This window comes from Aotus nancymaae, unplaced genomic scaffold, assembly GCF_030222135.1.
Source record: "Aotus nancymaae isolate 86718 unplaced genomic scaffold, 86718_ANA_hifiasm-v0.15.2.pri h1tg000018l, whole genome shotgun sequence".
Lineage (NCBI taxonomy): Eukaryota > Metazoa > Chordata > Mammalia > Primates > Aotidae > Aotus > Aotus nancymaae.
The window spans coordinates 18967309-18988434 of record NW_026988430.1 but is presented as its reverse complement, the minus strand read 5'-3'; the positions used below and the strand labels follow the sequence as shown (position 1 = coordinate 18988434).

Here is a 21126-nt window from a genome sequence, read left to right as displayed (position 1 = left end):
AGGAAAGCCTGTTTTTGTTTTTACTGGAGGCTCAGGTGGCACATGACAGATCATAAAATGGCTTCATAGGTAGGGAGCCTTGGGAAAAACAAAAATAAACTGGTCGGGGGGAAGAAAAACAACCAGGAGGAGGTAAGAGCTGGCTGGTTCCTTCTCAGCCCGAGTTAGGGGAGGGAGTTGGTATCTCTGAACAGTAAAGATGGATCCCTTCCTTCGACCCTTGATAAGGGGAGGGAAGAGAAAAAAAAGCAAAAGGCTGCTGCTTTGGCCCTCCTGAGACTCAAGGAAAGGGTGAAAAGCTGGTGTTTTGATGCCATGAATCATGGGAAGGGGGGAAGTGGGGTACTGGGTAGGGTACAGGTCAGTTGGAAAAACTGGCAGATACCTGAGAGAGAAAAGGGAATGGACAGATCATGAACAACAGCCACTTATCGCCACCCAGTCCCCCACCTTCCTGGGCACCCACCCGACTGCATCAGCCACTCACCAGATGGCAGCTCTGGTTGTCCTTTGAGTTGGAATCACTCCAGGATGGTAGTGGAGGGGTCCCCACTGTTGATAGGGCCTGAGGTCTAGAGAACAGCAGTGGCCAATTGAGACTTTTTTTTTTTTGGGGGGGCGGGGAACAGAGTCTCACTCCAGGCTGGAGTGCAGTGGTACGATCTTGGCTTACTGCAACCTCCCACTCCCCGTTGAAGCGATTCTCCTGCCTCAGCCTCCCAAGTAGTTGCGACTACAGGCGTGCACCACCACACCCAGCTAATTTTTCTATCTTTAGTAGAGATGGGGTTTCACCAGGTTGGACAGTTTGGTCATGAACTCCTGACCTCAAGTGATCCACCCACCTCAGCCTCGCACAGTGCTGGGATTATAGGTGTGAACCACCTCACCCGCCAAGACTTGTTCTTCAGAGCCCTGAATGTCAACCTTCTTTCACTTTTTCCCTTCCCATTAATACCCTCAATCACTTCCTCCAGTTCACATCCACAAGCTGGTGCTATGGCTCTAGGCAGCACTGAGGGGCGGGGGCAGTGACCTGGGCTTGACTGCCTCCCCTGGGGCTTCCTGGTGGGAGGGAGCACCTGCCGGGGTGGATCCAGCAGGCAGCATGGAAGCAGGTGGTGGCAGGGCCAGGGCAGGGCGGGGAGGAGCCAAGGGATAAAGTAGGAAGAAAAAAGAAAAGGAGGGGTGTGGGGGAGCTGGTTTCAGCCTTTTCTTTCATCCCACATCCCGAGGTCCTCACCTCAGGGGCTGCGGGCTGCCGGGGGCCAGGAGGCTGCTGCCGTCTCCGCTGGAAATACGGGCGGTTTCGTGGGCGCTGAGGCTCAGGTCGGGAACCATCCACGGAACCTTGACTGGGCTTGGTCTCACCATCCCCACCTTCCGTGGTAGGCTGCTGGGGTGGCCTGGGGCGGAAAGGCCTGGGGAAAGGAGCAGGGCCTTGAAGGGACCAGGGAACACCCAGGGCTGACCGCCTCCCTCGCCAGGGCTCCTCCAGCTGCCCTGCCCCACCCCCTCTCCAGGAGCCAGGCTTCCAGCCTATGAGCACTGCCTCCCTGCAAGGTACCTCTCTCACCAGGAGCCAGGCTCTGCCTCGAGCTTCACCCTTCCACCCTCCTGTCCCTTTCCCCAAGGAACCAGCACTGGAGGGAAGGGGGAGACCAAGCCCCAGCAGGGAGTCTTACCTTCGGTATCTGGGCCGGAACCGGGGCGGGGGGACACGCTCATCTCCCTGGTGTTGGTGCCCCTCCAATGGGGCTGTCTCTTTGGGTTCTACCCCATCAGTGCCCTTAGAATAGGCAAAGGCCCTGGTGAGCTGTGGGGACAGTGGCTGCCCCGGAGCCAGGTTATCCACAGCTCTGCCCAATTCTCAGTTCCTCCTTCTTTGGGGTCCCATGGTCTCTGTCCTAACTCCCACTCCTCTCCTGAACTTGGGGAACTGGCTCCCATACTCCAGCTTCCCCTCACCTCTATAGGCTGCTGCTGGTTGAGGGGCCGAGGGCCTCGCACGAACCGCCTTCGGTAGAAGAAGGGTGGCGGGCGCCGTCGTCTGGGCCGCTGCCCCGAGTCTTCAGCCCGCTCCCCTTCGCTGCCAGGTTCTGTCCCCACCGAAGGAACCTCTGCAACCATGGGTCGTGGGGCAGCTGGGTGAGGCCGGGGGATGAATCGGCGGAACCTACGTCGGTTGGGGGCATAACGGCTGCCCTTCACGGGCACCCCCCCAGGCCCAGTTACATTCGCAGCTTCTGCACCCTGGGAAGGTGGTGAGCAAACAGTCAGAACTCGCTTCAGAGGGCGCACACTCCCAAGCTGCTTCCCCTTCTTCCAGGGAAAGGCCCCTCTCCAGCTTTCCTTCAGCTCCTCTAACTTCTTTCTGCCCTCCCTGGAGGGGCAGTGGAGTGCATGTGCATCCATCTAGGAAGGAGCAACCTGTTCTTTTGAAATAACTGCTACTGCACCCTCCTGAGTGGAGGAAGGCCTGGCAGCCACCATCCACCTCTTACTCCAGAGGCAGGCTCACGAAGTCTGAGGACAGGGCCCCATGTGAAGAACAGATGTGGAAGTGCTTGGTGAACTACAGAGAAGAAACCCAGACACTGCTGACATGACAGGGACATATTTAGGACATCCCTTAGCCCTAGTGTTAAGGAAGAGGACATCAGGGGGAGAGAACACAGATCCATTCCCACAGAATGGGGCAGAGCTGGGCCCAGGAGCGTCTACCCTGCCATGACCTCCAGGCCACCCTCCCATAAGCCTTGTCAACTCTATACCCCATAGCAGTCCCCAAACCTTCTCTCCTTCCACGACATCAAATTCCACAGTCTCCCCATCTCCAACGCTGCGCAGAAACTTCCTGGGGTTGTTTCTTTTAATAGCTGTCTGATTGCGGGAAAGACCAAGAGAAAAGTGAGCCAGCAAGACCAGAGTCTCTGTCACCCACTGCTGGGTCCACCACCCAATCTCATTCTTTCCACATTTGACTTTGGGTCTAGAGCTGGAGGGTGTGGAGCAAGGAGGTGGTCAAAGTTTATTAGGGGAAAAGTCACACAATAGGGGCCTCAGCAACCATTGTTCCATTAACCACTGTCCCCAGGACACACTCTCCCTCCCCCTTTCCCCCTCAGGGATTTCAAAAAGGGAGGAGAGAAACATGAACTCCAAAACAAAGCAAAAGGCAGGGACAGTCTTCAGTTGCAAAGTGGGTAAAATGCACAGTGCTTCTTACCTCAGTCCCACTGAGAGCTCTTTCCACCAAGCAGTGGTTCTCAAGCTGTAGCATGCATCAGAATCACCTGGAGAGCTCATTAAACAGACTCCGCAGCCCCAGCCCCAGCTCTGATTGATTCACCAGGTCTGGGCTGGGACCTGAGAATTTGGATGTCAGGTGATGTTGCTGCTGCTGGTGCGGGGGCCACGCTTTGAGAACCACTGCACCCAAGTACCTTCTCCCTCTGAAAACTGCCTCAGTGCTTCCTGGAGTGTTAACAGGTCCCAGGAGGTAGTGAGCACACCACACCCAGAGGCAACATGCTCAACTCTGACAGACATTTAATAACCTCACACAAGTGCGGCTAATGGTGGTTGACACAGGCACCCGAGGCAGATGGGGGAGCTATTCCCTGGCAGGGGTGCCGTTGTGGAGAAGTAAGAGCCAGAGAAACACGATGGAGGGCACTGCTAAGGACTTCGGCAAAGGCCTTCAAAGAGGGCCGGTTCTTCCCCTCAGAAAGCCGACCTAGCTCTTACCTGGTGAACAAAGACATCTTCCTTGGTGTCATTCCTGCAGAACAGGATGGGTGGTTAAGGAGGGGACTTGAATAAAGCCCTCAGCTCCTCACTGAGGTCCCCTTAGCTGCCCCGTCTAAGTTCAGTGGGCCCATCCTTGCCAGCATTCCACAGTTAGGGGTATACAGGGCCCGGGGTGAGGGAGAAAGAGCCAGCAGGACCCCAGAAGCTGATGTGAAGGGAAATACACCTAAAACCTCAGTGCCACACCTGGACTTCACAAGGAAAGGGCAAGCTGGGGAGGCAAAGGCAGCTTGAGCCACACTTCCACCCCAGGCGAGCCTTACAACCTGCCAGCGCTGGGTGCAACTGCCCCTAGCCAATTCCCCCTCCCCCAACCCCCATCGGGGTTGGAAAATTTGTCTTCTTCCTTCTATAGTCAAGGAGGCAGAAAGTGCAGATGGAGCCAGAGGTGCAGAAGAAGTTGGAGAAGGGAACAATGTGTCAGGAACTTGCTCCAAACAGCCACAAAACTTTATTCTCATCCTCAGCCTGGAGGTGAACCCCAGGGTCAGGCCCACATTCCACACACGTGGGACCAAGGGTGAGAGAGAAGAAAACATTCACCCAGTCTCTATCACAAGCACCCCAGTCGGCGGGGGGGAGGGGAGAAGGGAAAAGTTTTCCTGGAGGCACTTCGCCCTGCACCCAGTCTGCCGTTTCCAAAATTAGACAGGGACCCTTCCCCAGAACAAACATTTTAGCTGTAAAGCACTTGGATCTGCACAAGGGTTAGCCTGCTAAGAGGGAACTGGGGCCTCCCAGGAGAGCAGGGCCAGGCCGGGCAGGATGCCCAGGCCGGGGAAGGGCCCACTGGCCGGCCGGGACCCGGCTCTGCCCAGAATCCACTGCCACAGCCTCTCCCAGTGCTGAGGGGCGGGGCTGCCTTCTGAAGAAGAGCAGCAGCCTCAGGCTCCTTCCTCCTGCCCCCCACTGTCAGCCTCAGTCCCAAGAGGTGGGGGTCTCAAATGAGCCACAGCTCTTTAATGGAGATAAGTTGTGAGTGCTGCCATAACAGGAAATCAGTGAGGATTCCAGCCGGGAGCCCTGAGGCAGAGAACCCTACAATACGTTGTGCCCCAAAGGCATGGTCAGAATGAAAGTAATGAAGCAATTCCAGAAGGTGCGACAAGAAGCTGGCAGGGTCAGAGCCAGGTTTGCCAAGTTCCTGAATCATTAATCCTCTGCTGCCCTTGAAGATGTGGAGGAGGCTTCCTCTTGTCACTAAGCGCACATTTGTGCTGCGGTTAAAGACTTTCAACCAGCATCAGCTGGACATTGCAACCATGTGCCTCCACAGGGGTGGAGATGAGCTTGGGCAGGTGTCCAGTCCCACAGGCCAGTTTGGAAGACACCCATTCCACCCCCGCCCTGGGTTCCTTGGATACCTGTTGATGAATCCGTAACCATTCCGGACGTTGAACCATTTGACAGTGCCCAGGACTCGGATTGCTGCCAGGCAGAGATGCAATGGGGACAGTAAGATGGGGGGAAGAGATGGAGTTGGACTCAGTTTTGAGACACTCCAAATAAAAAAAAAAAAAAAAAATCGAGCCTACTGCCTTATTGCTGCTCCAAATAGCCACAACTACTGCAATTAAGCTCCAAACTACTATTAAGGTTACCTTCAAGCCAACCCTGTTTCACTAGCAGCTTCAAGGTATTCTTACCCTACTCCACCAAATGGAATCACCCACACAGGGGACTCAGGCTTTCAAAAAGCCTTCCAACTCTAACGCACGTTCCCCACATCCTACAAATCCAGGCCCTTCACCTAGAACTGGGTACTCACCTGGTCTGCAAAGTGCTGCCCCCAGGCCATAACTGAGGGGTTTTTGTATCCCTCCCAACGCAAGAGTCCCCAGGGCACCTGCTGGCTGGGCTCAGAGTTCTAACCGAGTCAACCAGGCACTGTGTCCCGCCCGGAGGCGTGGCCGGGCCCTGGGGGTTTATTCTCCACCCCACAGCCTCAGCTAAACCTGCCGGCCCCGCCCTCCCGCCCAGGAAAGCACAGCAGGATTTCCCACCAGGGGAATCCACTTTATTGGGTGCGCAGCTCCCAGCCCAGTTAGCGCTCTGGGCTTCCCCGCCAGGCCGCCTTTGGTTTTACGGATCCCGCCGGGCTCCACACTGCCCCTCCCCCAGCCCGCCGACCCCTCAGAGCCGTCCCGTGCGTGCCCCCCCCTCACCCAGCACCGGCTTGTCCGCCTCACTCCGGGCCGGGGGCGCGGGGGTTCCCGAGGCCGCCGTCGCCTGGTTGCCAGGGGTGCGGGGGCCCGGCGCCGAAGGGGTCCCAGCAGCGGGGCCCGAGGCGGCTCCGCCCCCGCCGCCGCTGCCGCCGCCCGCCCCGCCGCCTGCTTTCTGTGGCTCCCCCGCGGACACCGGTACCACCACCGCTACCACCCCTGCGGCCGTCGCGGGCACCGTCGCCGCGGGGGCCGCTGTCGCCACCGCTGCCGCCTCCACCTCGCTCATCCCGCCGGGTCCAGTACCGGCCCCCGCCGCCACCGCCCCAGCCCCTCCCCCCGGCTCGCGAACCCGCCGCCCCGCTCGGTCCTCGCGCCCCGAGCCTCGCCCGCACACCGGCAGCGGGCCCGGAGCCGAGGCCAATCGCAGCCGGCTGCCGCCGCGCGCGCACACCCCGCCTCCCAGTCACGGGCCAATCACAGCCCGGCGGCCCCCTGGCCCGCACGCTGGCCCCGCCTCCCGGACTTCGCACCGCGGCCCTGGCCCCCACTGGCAGCCCGGTAAGTACACCTGGGCCCCGCCTCCGGGTCGCCACGTGACCGCTCCCGGCCCAACCCATTGGCCGGCGGCCCCTTTCCCCTCCCCCCTCCGCCCCTTTCCACCAGCCGCGGGAAATCAAACGAGCCGGTGGCGCCCCAACCGCCACCTGGCCTCGGCGCGAAGGGCGGGGCTGGGGCAGCAGCGCTGAGCTTGCCCCTAACTACCCGAGCGAAGGGCGGGAGTCTGCAGCCTTGGTTCTGTAGAGAGCAGCACCGCTCGCCTGCACCCTCGAGACCGACCTTGCCCGTAGGCTGCCAGGTGCAGACGCCTTCCGGCCACCACCGCCCTTGCCACCCTCTCCCCACAGGGCGGCCCTGCACACCTGGGGCTGCGGTATCCGCCCGCGGGATAGGCTGGAAAGCGCCGCAGAACGGCTTTCCCGGCTCACACTTGCTTCAACAAGCCGGGAACCCCTACTTTTCTTTTTTTTTTTGAGACAGGGTATCGCTTTGTCGCCCAGGGTGGAGTGCAGTGGCGCGATCTCAACTTACTGCAACCTCTGCCTCCTAGGTTCAAGCGATTCTCTTGCCTTGAGCCACCGCTCCCGGCCTGCCCCTACATATGCTTGTATTGGAATCAAAGTTTACAAGTAGTACAATGTGCAGCTCTTCACTGAGTTGGTTTTATGTTTGTTGGTTTGTTTGTTTGTTTGTTTCTGTTTTGACACAGGGTCTCCCTCTGTTGCCCAGGCTAGAGTGCAGTGGTGTGATCGTGGCTCACTGCAGCCTCCTCCTCCCGGGTTCAAGCAGTTCTCCCTCCTCAGCCTCCTGAGTAGCTGGGATTACAGGAGTGCACCACCACAGCCCGGCTAATTTTTGTATTTTTAGTAGAGACAGAGTTTCACCATATTGGCCAGGCTGGTCTCGAACTCCTGACCTCTGGTGATCCGTCCACCTTGGCCTCCCAAAGTTCTGGGATTATAGGCGTGAGCCACTGCGTCCGGCTTCGTTTTGATCAATGTGTCTACTCATGTGGCCCATGCTGACCGCTGCACCTCTGATGTCTACATGCCGGGGGCTGTGGTCTCCAGCCAGGTGTCAGGCTTCGGTGGACTCAAGGCCTTTTGCACATGCAGTTTCTTCTGCCTTCGTGTCTCAGGGTGGCTCTCTTCAAGTAGCAGCTTACATACCACTCTTCCCGATCACACCATTCCTTATTTTTCTAATGGCATTTTTGAAAATATGACATGATCCTGACCATTTGTTATTTTACTTCCCCTCGCACAGTAGGCTGTAAACTCCACAGCAGTAAGAGCCTTGTAGTTACACCAGACCCCTGCAGCAGTGCCTGGTACGACGAACACGCTCAATATTTATGGAATACATTAACAGTCCCCCATTCCACAGATGCGAGGACTGAGGCGCGGTGCAAAGCTTGTATCAGGTTTCTCAGGAGCCTAGGAAGTCCTACCTGGAAGCTGAAATGTTCCTCCCAGTAAAAAGAGGCTCCAGCAGTATCTCCCCCCTAGGACCACCTCCCCCACTAGGGAGGACGCCGGTGCGCTATTTTTAGCCAGGGCAGCGCGCCCCGGGGCAGCACACGTGCCCCCAGGCGCCGCTCGGCCCGCCCCACGTGCACTTCCCCAGCGTTGCGTCCTCCACGTCTCCTTCCCGGCCCGCGGCCCGCAGCAGCCGCAGTGTCGCCTCTCCCGGTCCCGGGGCGCCCTCTGCCGGCCACTCCCGGAAGCCGCCGGATCCCGCTTCCTCGCGGTCCCTCCACTTGCTATCCCGCCCGCCCCACTCCTCCTGCCCTTTCAGAGTTAAGATTCTGATTTCCAGGGCATCGGGCACAGTGGACAGAAAAAGAGAAGAGACAAGGAAACAGCTAAGTCTCAAGAAGAGGCAGTGAAGCATACAAGAATGACCACTGGCCTTGGACTGTTAAGGACCGACTTACCCGTGCCTAGCCCTGAGCTCAAGAAGTTGGAGAAGCCTGAGACCAAGGCTGGGGAAGGCAGGCAAGAAACCTCACAGTGTGACCGCTGCAGCAAAAGAATCACATGGAAGGTACAGAGGGAGCTCAGGAGTGGGCCAGTTAGCTACAGGCTGGAGGGTGAGATGAGAGGAACATAGGAAGGGAAGCTGAGCCCTTTTTGTAGTAAGATTAAGAAAATGGGCCGAGCGCGGTGGCTCACGTCTGTAATCGCAGCCCTCTGGGAGGCTGAGGCAGGAAAATCGCTTGTACCTGGCAGGTGGAGGTTGCAGTAGCCGAGATCGCGCCATTGCACTCCAGCCTGGGCGATAAGAGCAAAACTCCGTCTCAAATAATACTAATAATAATAGAATAAAATAAAAATACAAAAATTAGCTGGGCGTGGGCACGTCTGTAATCCCAGCTACTCAGGAGGCTAAGGCAAGAGAATCGCTTGAACCCAGGAGGTGGAGGTTGCAGTGAGCCGAGATTGTGCCACTGCACTCCAGCCTGGGCGACAGAGGGAGACTCTGTCTCAACAACAACAATAACAAAAAAAAAAAAGAAAGAAAGAAAGAAAGAGAGAGAGAGAGAAAGAAAGAAAAAGAAAGAAAGAAAGAAAGAAAAGGAAAATTGGAAAATTGGTCGGGCGCGGTGGCTCACGCCTGTAATCCCAGCACTTTGGAATGCTGAGGTCAGGACTTCGAGACCAGCCTGGACAACATGGTGAAACCCCATTTCTACTAAAAATACAGAAATTAGCCAGGCATGGTGGTGCGCGCTTGTAATCCCAGCTATTCGTAGGGGCTGAGGTGGGAGAATTGCTTGAACTGGGGAGATGAAGGTTGCAGCGATTGCAGTGACCTGAGATCACGTCACTCACTGCACTCCAGTCTGGGCAACAGACTGAGAGACTCTGTCAAAAAAAAAAAAAAAAGAAAAAGAAGAATGGCTGGGCGCGGTGGCTCACGCCTGTAATCCCAGCACTTTGGGAGGCCGAGGCGGGTGGATCACGAGGTCAAGAGATCGAGACCATCCCGGTCAACATGGTGAAACCCCGTCTCTACTAAAAATACAAAAATTTAGCTGGGCATGGTGGCGCGTGCCTGTAATCCCAGCTACTCAGGAGGCTGAGGCAGGAGAATTGCCTGAATCCAGGAGGCGGAGGTTGCGGTGAGCCGAGATCGCGCCATTGCACTCCAGCCTGGGTAACAAGGGCGAAACTCCGTCTCAAAAAAAATAGAAGAAGAAGAAAAAGAAAAAAAGAATGAAAGGAAAGAAAAGAAAATGTCAGGAGATCAGAGGTAGGGGCATTGAAGGGAAGCTTACTCCTGGCTGTTGAAACAACAGCTACACAGGTAACAACTCTATGCTCTCTATGCCCATGGAGGAGAATTCGCAGATGTCGCAGAGATGCATTTAATTGTCCTGTTCAGATGAAGGATTTGTGCATATAATTTTCTTTTTCTTTTTTGAGACAGGGTCCCACTCTGTCACCCAGGCTGGAGTGCAATGGCACCATCTCAGCTCATTGCAGCCTCCACCTTGAGGGCTCAAGTGATCCTCCCATCTCAACCTCCCAACTGTGTAGTTAACTGACCCAATCCTGAGCTGGGACCACAGGCATGTGCCACCATGCCCGGCTAATTGTTTGTACTTTTTGTAGAGGGGGCGTTTTACCCTGGGTGAACTCCTGGGCTCAAACTATCACTCACCTTGGCCTTCCAAAGTGCTGGGATTACAGGTGTGAGCCACCAAGGCTGGCCATAATTTTCTAGTTATTAAATATTCTTAAGTACTATAGATAACAAGGGCTCCAGGCATTCTAGTGAAAAGGCTTCCTTCTTTTTCTGTCACTTCTTTCCATTTGTTCCTGCTCACCTGAAGTGTTCTCCACCTATCTGTTTTGTTCTCTACTTAAAAACAAAACAGGCTGGACGCAGTGGCTCATGTTTGTAATCACAGCATTTTGGGAGGCCAAATCAGGAGAATTGCTTGAGCTCAGGAGTTCAAGACCAGCCTGGGCAACATAATGAGACCCTGTCTCTACAAAAAATACAAAAATTAACTGAAGGTGGTGACATGCACCTGTCGTCCCAGCTACCTGGGAGGCTGAGGTGGGAGGATCGCTTGAGCCTAGGAGGTCAGGGCTGCAGTGAGTGATCGTGCCCCTGCACTTTAGCCTGGGTGACAGAGTGAGATCCTGTCTCAAAAAATAAAATAAAAGTAAAGTAAAATTTTAAAAAAATCCTGCTTTCTCAACTATTACCCTGTATATCTCCATTTTGGCCAGGATGGTCTCAATCTCCTGACCTCGTGATCCACCTGCCTTAGCCTCCCAAAGTGCTGGGATTCCCGCGCCCAACCCAATCTCCATTATTTGAACACCAAATTTCCTGAAACCAGTCTTTGCTGTGTTTACTTCTTCAACTTTCTTTCACACCCCACCAACCCAAATCTGGTTTCTGCCCCATCACACCACCGTGACAGCTTCATCAATGAGGGCCCACTGTCCCTTCTTAGTTGAGACATGCAGTGGACAGCTTCTGGTTCCCTTTGGACTCCATCAAGTGAAGTGTTCCTGCCACAGCTTCCACAACCCGACCTTGCCTGTGACCTCAACCTCCCCTGTTATTCTCGTTCTCCTTCACCAACCCCAGTGTTTCCTAGGCCATGTTCTCCTGCCATCTCCTTTTTTTTTTTTTTTTTTTTGAGATGGAGTCTCACTCTGTAACCCAGGCTGGAGTGCAGTGGCATGATCTCAGCTCACTGCAACATCTGTCTCCTGGGTTTAAGTGAATATTCTGCCTCAGCCTCCCGAGTAGAGTAGCTGGAATTTTAGGCATGCCTGGCTAATTTTTTTTTTTTTTTTTTTTTTTTTTATGTAGTAGAGATGGAGTTTCACCATCATGACTAGGCTTGTCTTGAACTCCTGACCTCAAGTGATCCACCTGCCTCAGCCTCCCAAAGGGCTGGGATTACAGATGTGAGCCACTGTGCCCAGCCAACCCTTCTTTAGGTTGTTCTACCCATTTCCCTGGCTCCGGTGACCACTTTCTGATGGCTCTCAAACTTGTGTCTCCCCCTGAGCTCTTCCCACCTTCTGCCAGACCCTCAAGTCAGGTTCTCTCAAGTCAGCTGCTCCTCAGACTTCTGGAACTTGATGAGTCCAAGTCTAAGCTCCTCTTGTTCCACCCTCGATTCTCCCTTCTTACTGAGTTCAGGTCATCACTACTTATCTACAGTCATGCTATGTAGAGCAGTCTTCCTGGAGGCCCAGGTTTAGCACAATAAAGGTGAAGATTTGCGTGATCAAATTGAAATAATATTTGGAAGATTGAAAAGATGGTGTCAGCTAAGCGTGGTGGCTCACTCTGGTAATCCCAAGACTTTTGGAGGCCATGATGGGAGGATTGCTTGAGCCCAGGAGTTTGAGATCAGCCTGGGAAACATAGCAAGACTTTATCTCTACAAAAAGTTTTTTTAAAAAGATAGCTGGGCATGGTGATGCACCCTAGCTACTCAGGAGGCTGAGTTAGGAGGATCACTTGAGCCTGGGAGGCCCAAGCTGTGGTGAGCCCTGTTCACATCACTGCACTATAGCCTGGGCAACAGAATAAGACCCTGTCTCAAAAAAAAAAAAAAAAAAGAGAGAAAAGAAAAGATGGTGTCACCTCTGTTCCCTGGTGCCATATGCTCCCAGAAACTCTTCCCTCCAACTTTTTTGTTGCAGCTCAACTTGGAGTTTACCTCTCCTCTCTTCAAGTAACTGCTCTCTTGTTTTTCTTGAGACAGAGTCTCACTCTGTCCGTGCCAGGCTGGAGTGCAGTGGCACGATCTCAGCTCACTGCAACTTCCACCTCCTGGATTCAAGCAACTCTCCTGCCTCAGCCTCCCGAGTAGCTGGGATTACAGGCGTGCAGGTTTCTCCATGTTGGCCAGGCTGGTTTTAAGCTCCTTACCTTGTGCTCCGCCCACCTTGGCCTCCCAAAGTGCTGGGATTACCGGCATGAGCCACCGCGCCCGGCCTCACATTTATTTTTTAGCTGCTCTTTCTGATGTCCTTCCTTCTTCACAGGCTCAGCTAGCACTCTGTGAAAGCCTTTTTTTCCCCAGCCTCCACCTCTTTGTCTTATCTGCTGTATCTTTTTGTGTGCATTTTCAATTTCTGTAAATAACATCTTGCTATAGAGTTTGTTCTCATCTTATTTGCAGTTAGTACTATGTTGTTAAAATCCACCCGTGCTCTATGATGATCAAAGCTAGGACTGCGTAATGCTCTGCAGTATGAGTTGCACCACATTTTACCTGCTCATAGTCCTACTAAGGAGCACCCATGGCACCTCCAATTTTCAACCACAACAAATAATATGGCCGTGAACTTTTTCTTTTTCTTTTTTTTATGAAGACGGGGTTTCACCATGTTGGTCAGGCTGGTCTTGAACTCCCGACCTCAGGTGATCCGCCAGCCTTGGCCTCCAAAATGCTTGGATTACAGGTGTGAGCCACCACGCCCGGCCATTTTTTTTTTTTTTTCAGACATGGTCTTACTCTGTCACCCCAGCTGGGGTACTGTGGCATGACCATGGGTCACTCTGGTCTTGACTTCCCATGCTCAGCCTCCTGACCTCAAGTGATCTGACTACAGGCGCATGCCACCATGCCTGACTTATTTTAAATTTTTTTTTTTTGAGATGGAGTTTCACTATGTTACCCAGACTAGAGTGCAGTGGCATGATCTTGGCTCACTGCAGCCTCCGCCTCCCAGGCTCAAGCAATTCTTGTGCCTCAGCCTCCTCAGTAGCTGGGATTGCAGGTGCATGCCACCACACCTGGCTAATTTTTTTATTTTTAGTAGAGACAAGGTTTCACCATGTTGGCCAGGCAGCTCTTGAATCCTGGCCTCAAGTCATCTGCCAGCCTTGGCCTCCCTAAGTGCTAGGATTATAGGAATGGGTCTCTATGCCTGGCTAATTTTTTGTTTATTTGCAGAGATAGGGTCTTCTTGCTATGTTGCCCAGGCTGGGCTCAAATGATACTCCCATCTCAACCCCCCCAGCAGCTGGGATTACAGGCATGTGCCATGGTGCCCAGCTATTACTTGATATTTTCTTGTTTATAATTTGTAAGTTTGAAATCTTGTCTGTCTTATTGGCTGCTGTATCATCAGCCCCTGTAACTGTACCTGGCACCTAGTAAGTGACCAGTGAATATCTGGCTGAATGAATGAATGAAGGCAGAAAGGTTTGTCTAAAATGTATTTTTTCTTTCTAGTAATACTTCCTCACGTTAAATATTTACATTCCCTGTGACCAGGCAATTCATCCTCTGGGCATGTGACCCAAAGGGATTCTTTCACAGAAGACAGACATGAGGCTGGGCGTGGTGGCTCATGCCTGTAATTCCAGCACTTTGGGAGGCCGAGGCAGGTGGATCACCTGAGGTCAGGAGTTCAAGACCAGCCTAGCCAACATGGTGAAACCCCGTCTCTACTAAAATACAAAAAAATTAGCCAGGCGTGGTGGCATGCGCCCATAATCCCAGCTACAGGTGAGGCCGACGCAGGAGAATCGCTTGAATTCAGGAGGTGGAGGTTGAGGTAAGCCGAGATCCTGCCACTGCACGTCAGGCTGGACAACAGACAGAAACTGTGTCTCAAAAAAAATTAAAAAAAAAAAAAGAAGACGTATATGAGAATGAAGGTGGGAAGTTATGGCAACCTGGGCATCCATCTCTGAGAGTGTGAGGGTGAAATGTGGGTGTACGCTGGTGAGTATCATGCAGCAATCAGAAGTGCCAGGTTAGGTGTACTTATGGCAACATGGATGGATTTTTTTTTTTTTTTTTTTGAGACAGAGTCTCACTCCGTCTCAAGGCTGGAGTGCAGTGACGGGATCTCAGCTCACTGCAACCTCCACCTCCCAGGTTCAAGCGATTCTCCTGCCTCAATGCACAGTTAATTTATTATTTTTTATTTTTAGTAGAGACAGGGTTTCACCATGTTGGCCAGGATGGTCTTGATCTCTTGATATCATCATCTGCCTGCCTCAGCCTCCGAAAGTACTGGGATTACAAGCGTGAGACACTGCACCTGGCCGGATTTTTCTTTTTAAGACAGAGTCTTGCTCTTATCGCTCAGGCTGGAGTGCAATGGTGCAATTTTGGCTCACTACAACTTCCACCACCTGGGTTCAAGCGATTCTCCTGCCTCAGCCTCCTGAGTGGCTGGGATTACAGGCACTCACCACGACGCCCAGCTAATTTTTTTTTTTTTTTGTATTTTTAGTAGAGACGGGGTTTCACCATGTTGATCAGGCTGGTCTTGAGCTCCTGACCTCGTGATCAGCCTGCCTCAGCCTCCCAAAGTGCTGGGATTACGGGCATGAGCCACCATGCCTGGCCAGTTTTTGTATTTTTAATAGAAACAAGGTTTCACCATGGTGGCCAGGCTGGTCTCAAACTCCTGACCTCAGGTGATCTACTCCCCTTGGCCTCCCAAAGTGCTGGGATTATAAGCATGAGCCACTGTGCCCCGCCAGGATGGATCTTAAAAACACATTACTTAGAGAAAAGGAATGAGAAACAGGATGAGACATATACAACAGGCTGGGTGTGGTGGCTCACGCCTATAAATCCAGCACTTTGGGAGGCCGAGGTGGGATGATCACTTGGGGCCTGGAGTTTGAGACCATCCTGGGCAGCATAGGGAAACCCTATCTCAACAAATAATTTAAAAAATTAGCCAGGCATGGTGGCACGCACCTGTGGTCCCAGCTACTTGGGAGGGGCTGAGGTGGGAGGATTGCTTGAGCCTGGAAGGTCAAGGTTACAGTGAGCTACAATCCTGACACTTGCACTCCAGCCTGTGTGACACAGCAAGACCCTGTCTCAAAAAAACATATACAATGATACATAAAAAGAACCATTCCCATAAAAAACAAACCACATCTCTCAGAGTATATCTAAACTCCAGCCTGGTGACAGAGTGAGATGCTGTCTCAAAAAAAAGATTGGCCAGGCGCGGCTGTAATCCCATCACTTTGGGAGGCTGAGGCAGGTGGCTCATGAGGTCAAGAGATCAAGACCATCCTGGCCAACATAGTGAAACCCTGTCTCTACTAAAAATAGAAAAATTGCCCGGGCGTGGTGGCTCACACCTTTAGTCCCAGCTACTCGGGAGGCTGAGGCAGAAGAATTGCTTGAACCCAGGAGGCAGAGGTTGCAGTGAGCCAAGATTGCGCCACTGCACTCCAGCCTGGCAACAGAGCGAGACTCTGTCTCAAAAAACAAAATAGAAGGCCGGGCGCTGTGGCTCACGCCTGTAATCCTAGCACTTTGGGAGGCTGAGGTGGGTGGATCACCTGAGGTCAGGAGTTCAAGACCAGCCTGGCCATCATGGTGAAACCCCATCTTTAAAAAAATAAAATAAAATAAAATAAAAAAATAATTAAAAAAAAAAAAAAAAAAAAAAAAAAGAAACAAAAAACCAAAAAGATGGACAACATTATAATTGCTTGCGGAGGAGCAAGGAAGTAAATGGGGTTTGGGGTGTTAAAAAAAAATCAAATGTAGGAATGAATGAAAATGTTATATTCTGCTTAAAACTCTTCAGTGACTTCCCATCAAAAACTCATAGGTAAAGCTCAAACCTTAGCTTAACTATAAGGGCCCAAGATCCAACTCATTGCCACCCTATCCAGCCAGGCCCCAAGCACTGCCTCCTGACCAGTCTTCCTGACATTGCTACATGTGGCTATTTCAGTTTAATTAAAATAAAATTTAAAATTCAGTTCCTAAATCTTACCAGACACATTTCAAAAGCTCAATAGCCATATGAGGCTCATGGATAGTATATTAGCACAGATAGAGAACATTCCCACCCTCAAAGAAAGGTCTAGCAGACAGCATTACTATTTAACAAACTCTATTTTTTTTCCAGACAGGGTCTCAGTCTGTCTCCCACGCTGGAGTGCAGCGGGGCACTCACAGCTCACTGCAGCCTTAACCTTCCCAGGCTCACATGATTCTACCACCTCAGCCTCTGGAGTAGTTGGGACTGCAGGTTCACATGACTACGCCTGGTTAATTTTTGTATTTTTGGTAGAGATGGATTTCACCATGTTGCCCAGGCTGGTCTCCAGCTCCTGGGTAACCCCATCTCTATGACTCAAATGATCCACCCACCTTAGTCTCCCAAACTGTTAGGATTACAGGCGTGAGCCACCATGCCTGGCTTCAACCATCTCTGTAAATCTCAGTTCTCAGAATACTAAATCTTCTGTTCTAAAAGTTTCAGAAATACTTTCCTATTTGAGTTAATTTCGCTGAGATTTCTTGAGTGCTTTCCTCTGACCATCTGGCCTGGGAGATGAGTGCACTAGTAACTGTCATGATAATCTCAGTGCTGGTTAGCAACTCTGTGAGTCGCCCTCTAAAAATACCTCACATAGTTTACAATAAAATATGCATCTTTCTTTCTTTCTTTCCTTCTTTCTTTCTTTCTTTCTTTCCTTCCTTCCTTCCTTCCTTTCTTTCCTTCCTTTCTTTCTTTCCTTCCTTTCTTCCTTCCTTCCTTTCTTTCTTTCTTTCTTTCCTTTCTTTCCTTTCTTTCTTTCTTTTTTTTTGAGATGGAGTCTCGCTTCATCACCCAGGCTGGAGAGCAGTGGCACGATCTCGGCTCACTGCAACCTCCATCTCCCAGGCTCAAGCGATTCTCCTGCCTCAGCCTCCCAAGTAGCTGGTACTACAGGTGCCTGCTACCACGTCCAGGTAATTTTTGTATTTTTTAGTAGAGATGGGGTTTCACCATATTGGCCAAGCTGGTCTCAAACTCCTGATCTTGTGATCTGCCCGCCTCGGCTCCCAAAATTCTGGGATTACAGATGTGAGCCACTGCACCCAGTCTTCTTTTGTTTCTTCAACAAACATTTATTGAGCACCTACTGTGTGCCAGGTTCTATAAAACATGCTGAAGTATAGCAGTGAATTAGACATACAAGATCCCAGCAACAGCCCGGGTGCGGTGGCTCACGCCAACAATCCCAGCACTTTGGGAGGCTATGGCAGGTGAATCATGAGGTCAGGAGTTAAAGACCAGCCTGATCAACATGCTGAAACCCCATCTCTACTAAAAATACAAAAATTAGCTGGGCATGGTGGTGTGTGCCTGTAATTCCAGCTACTCAGGAGGCTGAGGCAGGAGAATCACTTGAACCCGGGAGGTAGAGGTTGCGGTGAGCCAAGATCGAACCACTGCATTCCAGCCCAGGCGACAGAGCGAGACTCCGTCTCAAAAAAAAAATCCCTGGGTCAGAGCTTGCATTCCAGTAAAGGAGATGGTGAAAAAGTAAGCAGATACACATGATAAGTACAGAGATAGGAAAAGCCATGAGAGAAATGCACAGATTGATGTGATGGAGAGTAGGAGAATGTGGGGGGTTAATCTAGAATTAGGCTGCCAGGAAGACATTCCTAGGAGGTGGTGTATTTACACTGTGACTTGAAGGATAAGAGAAATATAGCAATCGGCTGACTTGAGGTCAGGAGTTCCAGACCAGCCTGGCCAACATGGTGAAACCCCATCTCTACTAAAAATACAAACATTAGCTGGGCGTGGTAGCAAATGCTTGTAATCCCGGTTTACGAGCAAGTGAGGCAAGAGAATCACTTGAACCTGGGCGGTGAAGGTTGCAGTGAGCCGAGATCGAGATCGAGCCACTGCACACACTCCATCCTGGGCCAGAGTGAGACTCAAAACAAAGAAACAAAAAACAAAACAAAACAAAAAACCGAAAAAGGAAAAGATAACAACAAAGGGAGGAAAGGAGAGTCCAGACTCATGAAATAGCTAGTGTAAAGGCCAGGAGTGGGTGCTGGGTGTGGTGGCTCACGCCTGTAATCCAAGCACTCTAGGAGGCTGAGGCAGGTGGATCACCTGAGGTCAGGAGTTCAAGACCAGCCTGGCCAACATGATGAAACCCCATCTCTACTAAAAATACAAAAGTTAGCCAGACTGCCTCCCAGGTTCAAGCAATTCTCCTGCCTCAGCCCCCTGAGTAGCTGGGATTACAGGCACGAACCACCACACCTGACTAATTTTTGTATTTTTAGTAGAGACGGGGTTTCACCATATTGGTTAGGCTGGTCTCAAACTCCTGACCTTGTGATCTGCCCGCTCTGAGCTCGCCTTAGGACACCTGCGTTACTGTTTGACAGGTGTACCGCCCCAGTCAAACTCCCCACCTGGCACTGTCCCCAGAGTGGGTCACACCCAGCCGGTGCTTTTCGCCAGAAGTGAGAGCCCCTCGGGCCCGCCCCACCTCACCGGGTCAGTGAAAGAATGATCAGAGTAGTGGTATTTCGCTGGCGGCCCAAGAATATCTGAATTCTAATCGTGGTGAGTGAGTGTAACTGCAAGGAAGTAGGAAGGGAATGTGTGTGTCATTAAGCATGGCCATTAAGACAAGCTAGAATCCAATCAATTGTATTTGAATCATTTCTCAAGAAGGAAACTTCTATGTGAACAGAAATGCTTAATATGTAAATTAGAAAGAAGGTCAAAGAGAGGCTCTCCAATAGTTTTCATGGGACTTCCTGATCCATTTATTAATATTCCAGGATTCTTCTTGAAGAGAAGACAGGCCTTTTTTTACACTAAAGACAAATGTACTCAGGTCTTAGAGTTGTATGGTACTAGGCCTGAAAGAGGTGGAGCTCATTACCTTGCCTTGATTTCAAGCCTCTTTGACTGACTTTTGACTTTTCACTGATTTTGTTTTATAGAAAAAATAAACAGATGGACCAACCAATATGGATATTCTATTGCCTTAGGTCATTTTCTTTTTTTTTCTTTTTTTTGAGACAGTTTTGCTCTGTCACCAGGCTGGAGTGCAGTGGCGCGATCTCAGCTCACTGCAACCTCCACCTCCCGGGTTCAAGCAATTCTCATGCTTCAGCCTCCCAAGTAACTGGGACTACAGGTGCCCGCCACCCCGCCTGGCTAATTTTTGTATTTTTAGTAGAGACGGAGTTTTACCATGTTGGCCAGGATGGTCTCGATCTCTTGACCTTGTGATCCACCTGCCTCGGCCTCCCAAGTGATTACAGGCGTAAGCCACCACGCCTGGCCCTTTTTTTTTTTTTTTTTTTGAGACTAAGTCTCACTCTGTCACCAGGCTGGAATGCAGTGGTGCGATCTTGGTTCACTGCAACCTTCACCTCCTAGGTTCAAGCAATTCTCCTGCCTCAGCCTCCCAAGTAGCTGGGACTACAGGTGCATGGCACCACACCCAGCTAATTTTTGTATTTTTAGTAGAGATGGGTTTCACCAGGTTGGCCAGAATGGTCTCTATCTCTTGACCTCGTGATCCGTCCGCCTTGGCCTATCAAAGTGCTGGGATTCCAGGCGTGAGCCACGGAGCCCTGTGCCTTAAGTCATTTCAATTCATTTATAAATAATCTGACACTGCCATATCTTTGTCAGTCTATTGTTCAACATTAAATTGATATTTATAACATACCAAGTATTTCCCAGGAACAATTCTAGGAGCTGAGTACATGCTGGTGAACAAAACAAACAGGTTCCTATCCCTTATACAGATTTATTCTAATGAGGAAAACCAGACTTTAATAAAACAATTATACAAATATATGAATATCGGCAGTCTATGACAAATGCTTTTTTTGCTATGAGAGCATATAACACAAGAAGCCTACTTAGCCTGCGAGGTCAAGAAAGGATTTCCTGAAGAAGTCACTTGAGTTGGCAAAAGAAAATGAGGGACCTTCCAAAGCTGAAGACTCTATCCTGGACTGTGGCGATCCCATAGATGCAACACCACTGCTGGTCTTCCCAGGTGCTATCTCATCATACCACGATACTACAGGATATTTTGCCCTTGTCTTTCTTAGTGTATGTATTAGTCTTCTGTCCACATTATCTATGCTTCTTCTAGATTGAATGGAAGCTCTTGGGGGCTGTGACTACCCAAGTCCCTTTTGATATCATGGAGTTTGTGGCTTAGTCTTAGCTCAGTCAAGACACTTAGTCAATGTCTCAGAGCAATGAACCAAATGAGACTGTCAAGCCAGGTGCGGTGGCTCATGCCTGTAATCTCAGCACTTTGGGAGGCCAAGGCAGGCAGTTCACGTGAGGTCAGGATTTCGAGACCAGCCTGGCTAACATGGTGAAACCCTTCTCTACTAAAAATACAAAAAAAGAAAAAAAAATTAGCTGGATGTGGTGGCACACACCTGTAGTCCCAGACACTTGGGAGGCTGAGGCAGGAGAATCGCTTGAACATGGGAGGTGGAGGTTGCAGTGAGCAGAGATCTTGCCACTGCGCTCCAGCATCAGCAGCAGAGTGAGACTCTGTCTCACGAAAACCAAAAAACAAACAAACAAAAAAAACTGTTGGCCAGGCATGGTGGCTTATGCCTATAATCCCAGCACTTTGGGAGGACAAATTGGGCAGATTAGTGGAGCCCAGGAGTTCAAGACCAGCCTGAGCAACATGGCAAAACCCCATCTCCACAAAAAATACAAAAAACAGCTGGAGGTGGTGGTGTACACCTGTAGTCCCAGCTACTCAGGAGGCTGAGGTGGGAGGATTACCCGACTCCAGGAGGCAGAGGCTGCAG

General features: G+C 51.4%; 1 protein-coding gene across 1 annotated transcript; it reads right to left on the bottom strand.

Annotated features, from left to right (window-relative positions):
- Window positions 1-3: 3 nt before the first annotated feature.
- Window positions 4-6264, bottom strand: YBX2 (Y-box binding protein 2). The gene is made up of 9 exons (XM_021674729.2): window positions 5979-6264; window positions 5178-5241; window positions 3751-3784; window positions 2794-2883; window positions 1969-2253; window positions 1686-1789; window positions 1244-1421; window positions 488-572; window positions 4-385 (listed from the first exon to the last, which is right to left on the bottom strand). Exons 1-8 carry the CDS (start codon window positions 6262-6264, stop codon window positions 522-524), a joined length of 1092 nt encoding a protein of 363 aa, XP_021530404.2. The 3' UTR covers window positions 4-385; window positions 488-521.
- Between the last annotated feature and the right edge of the window lie 14862 nt (window positions 6265-21126).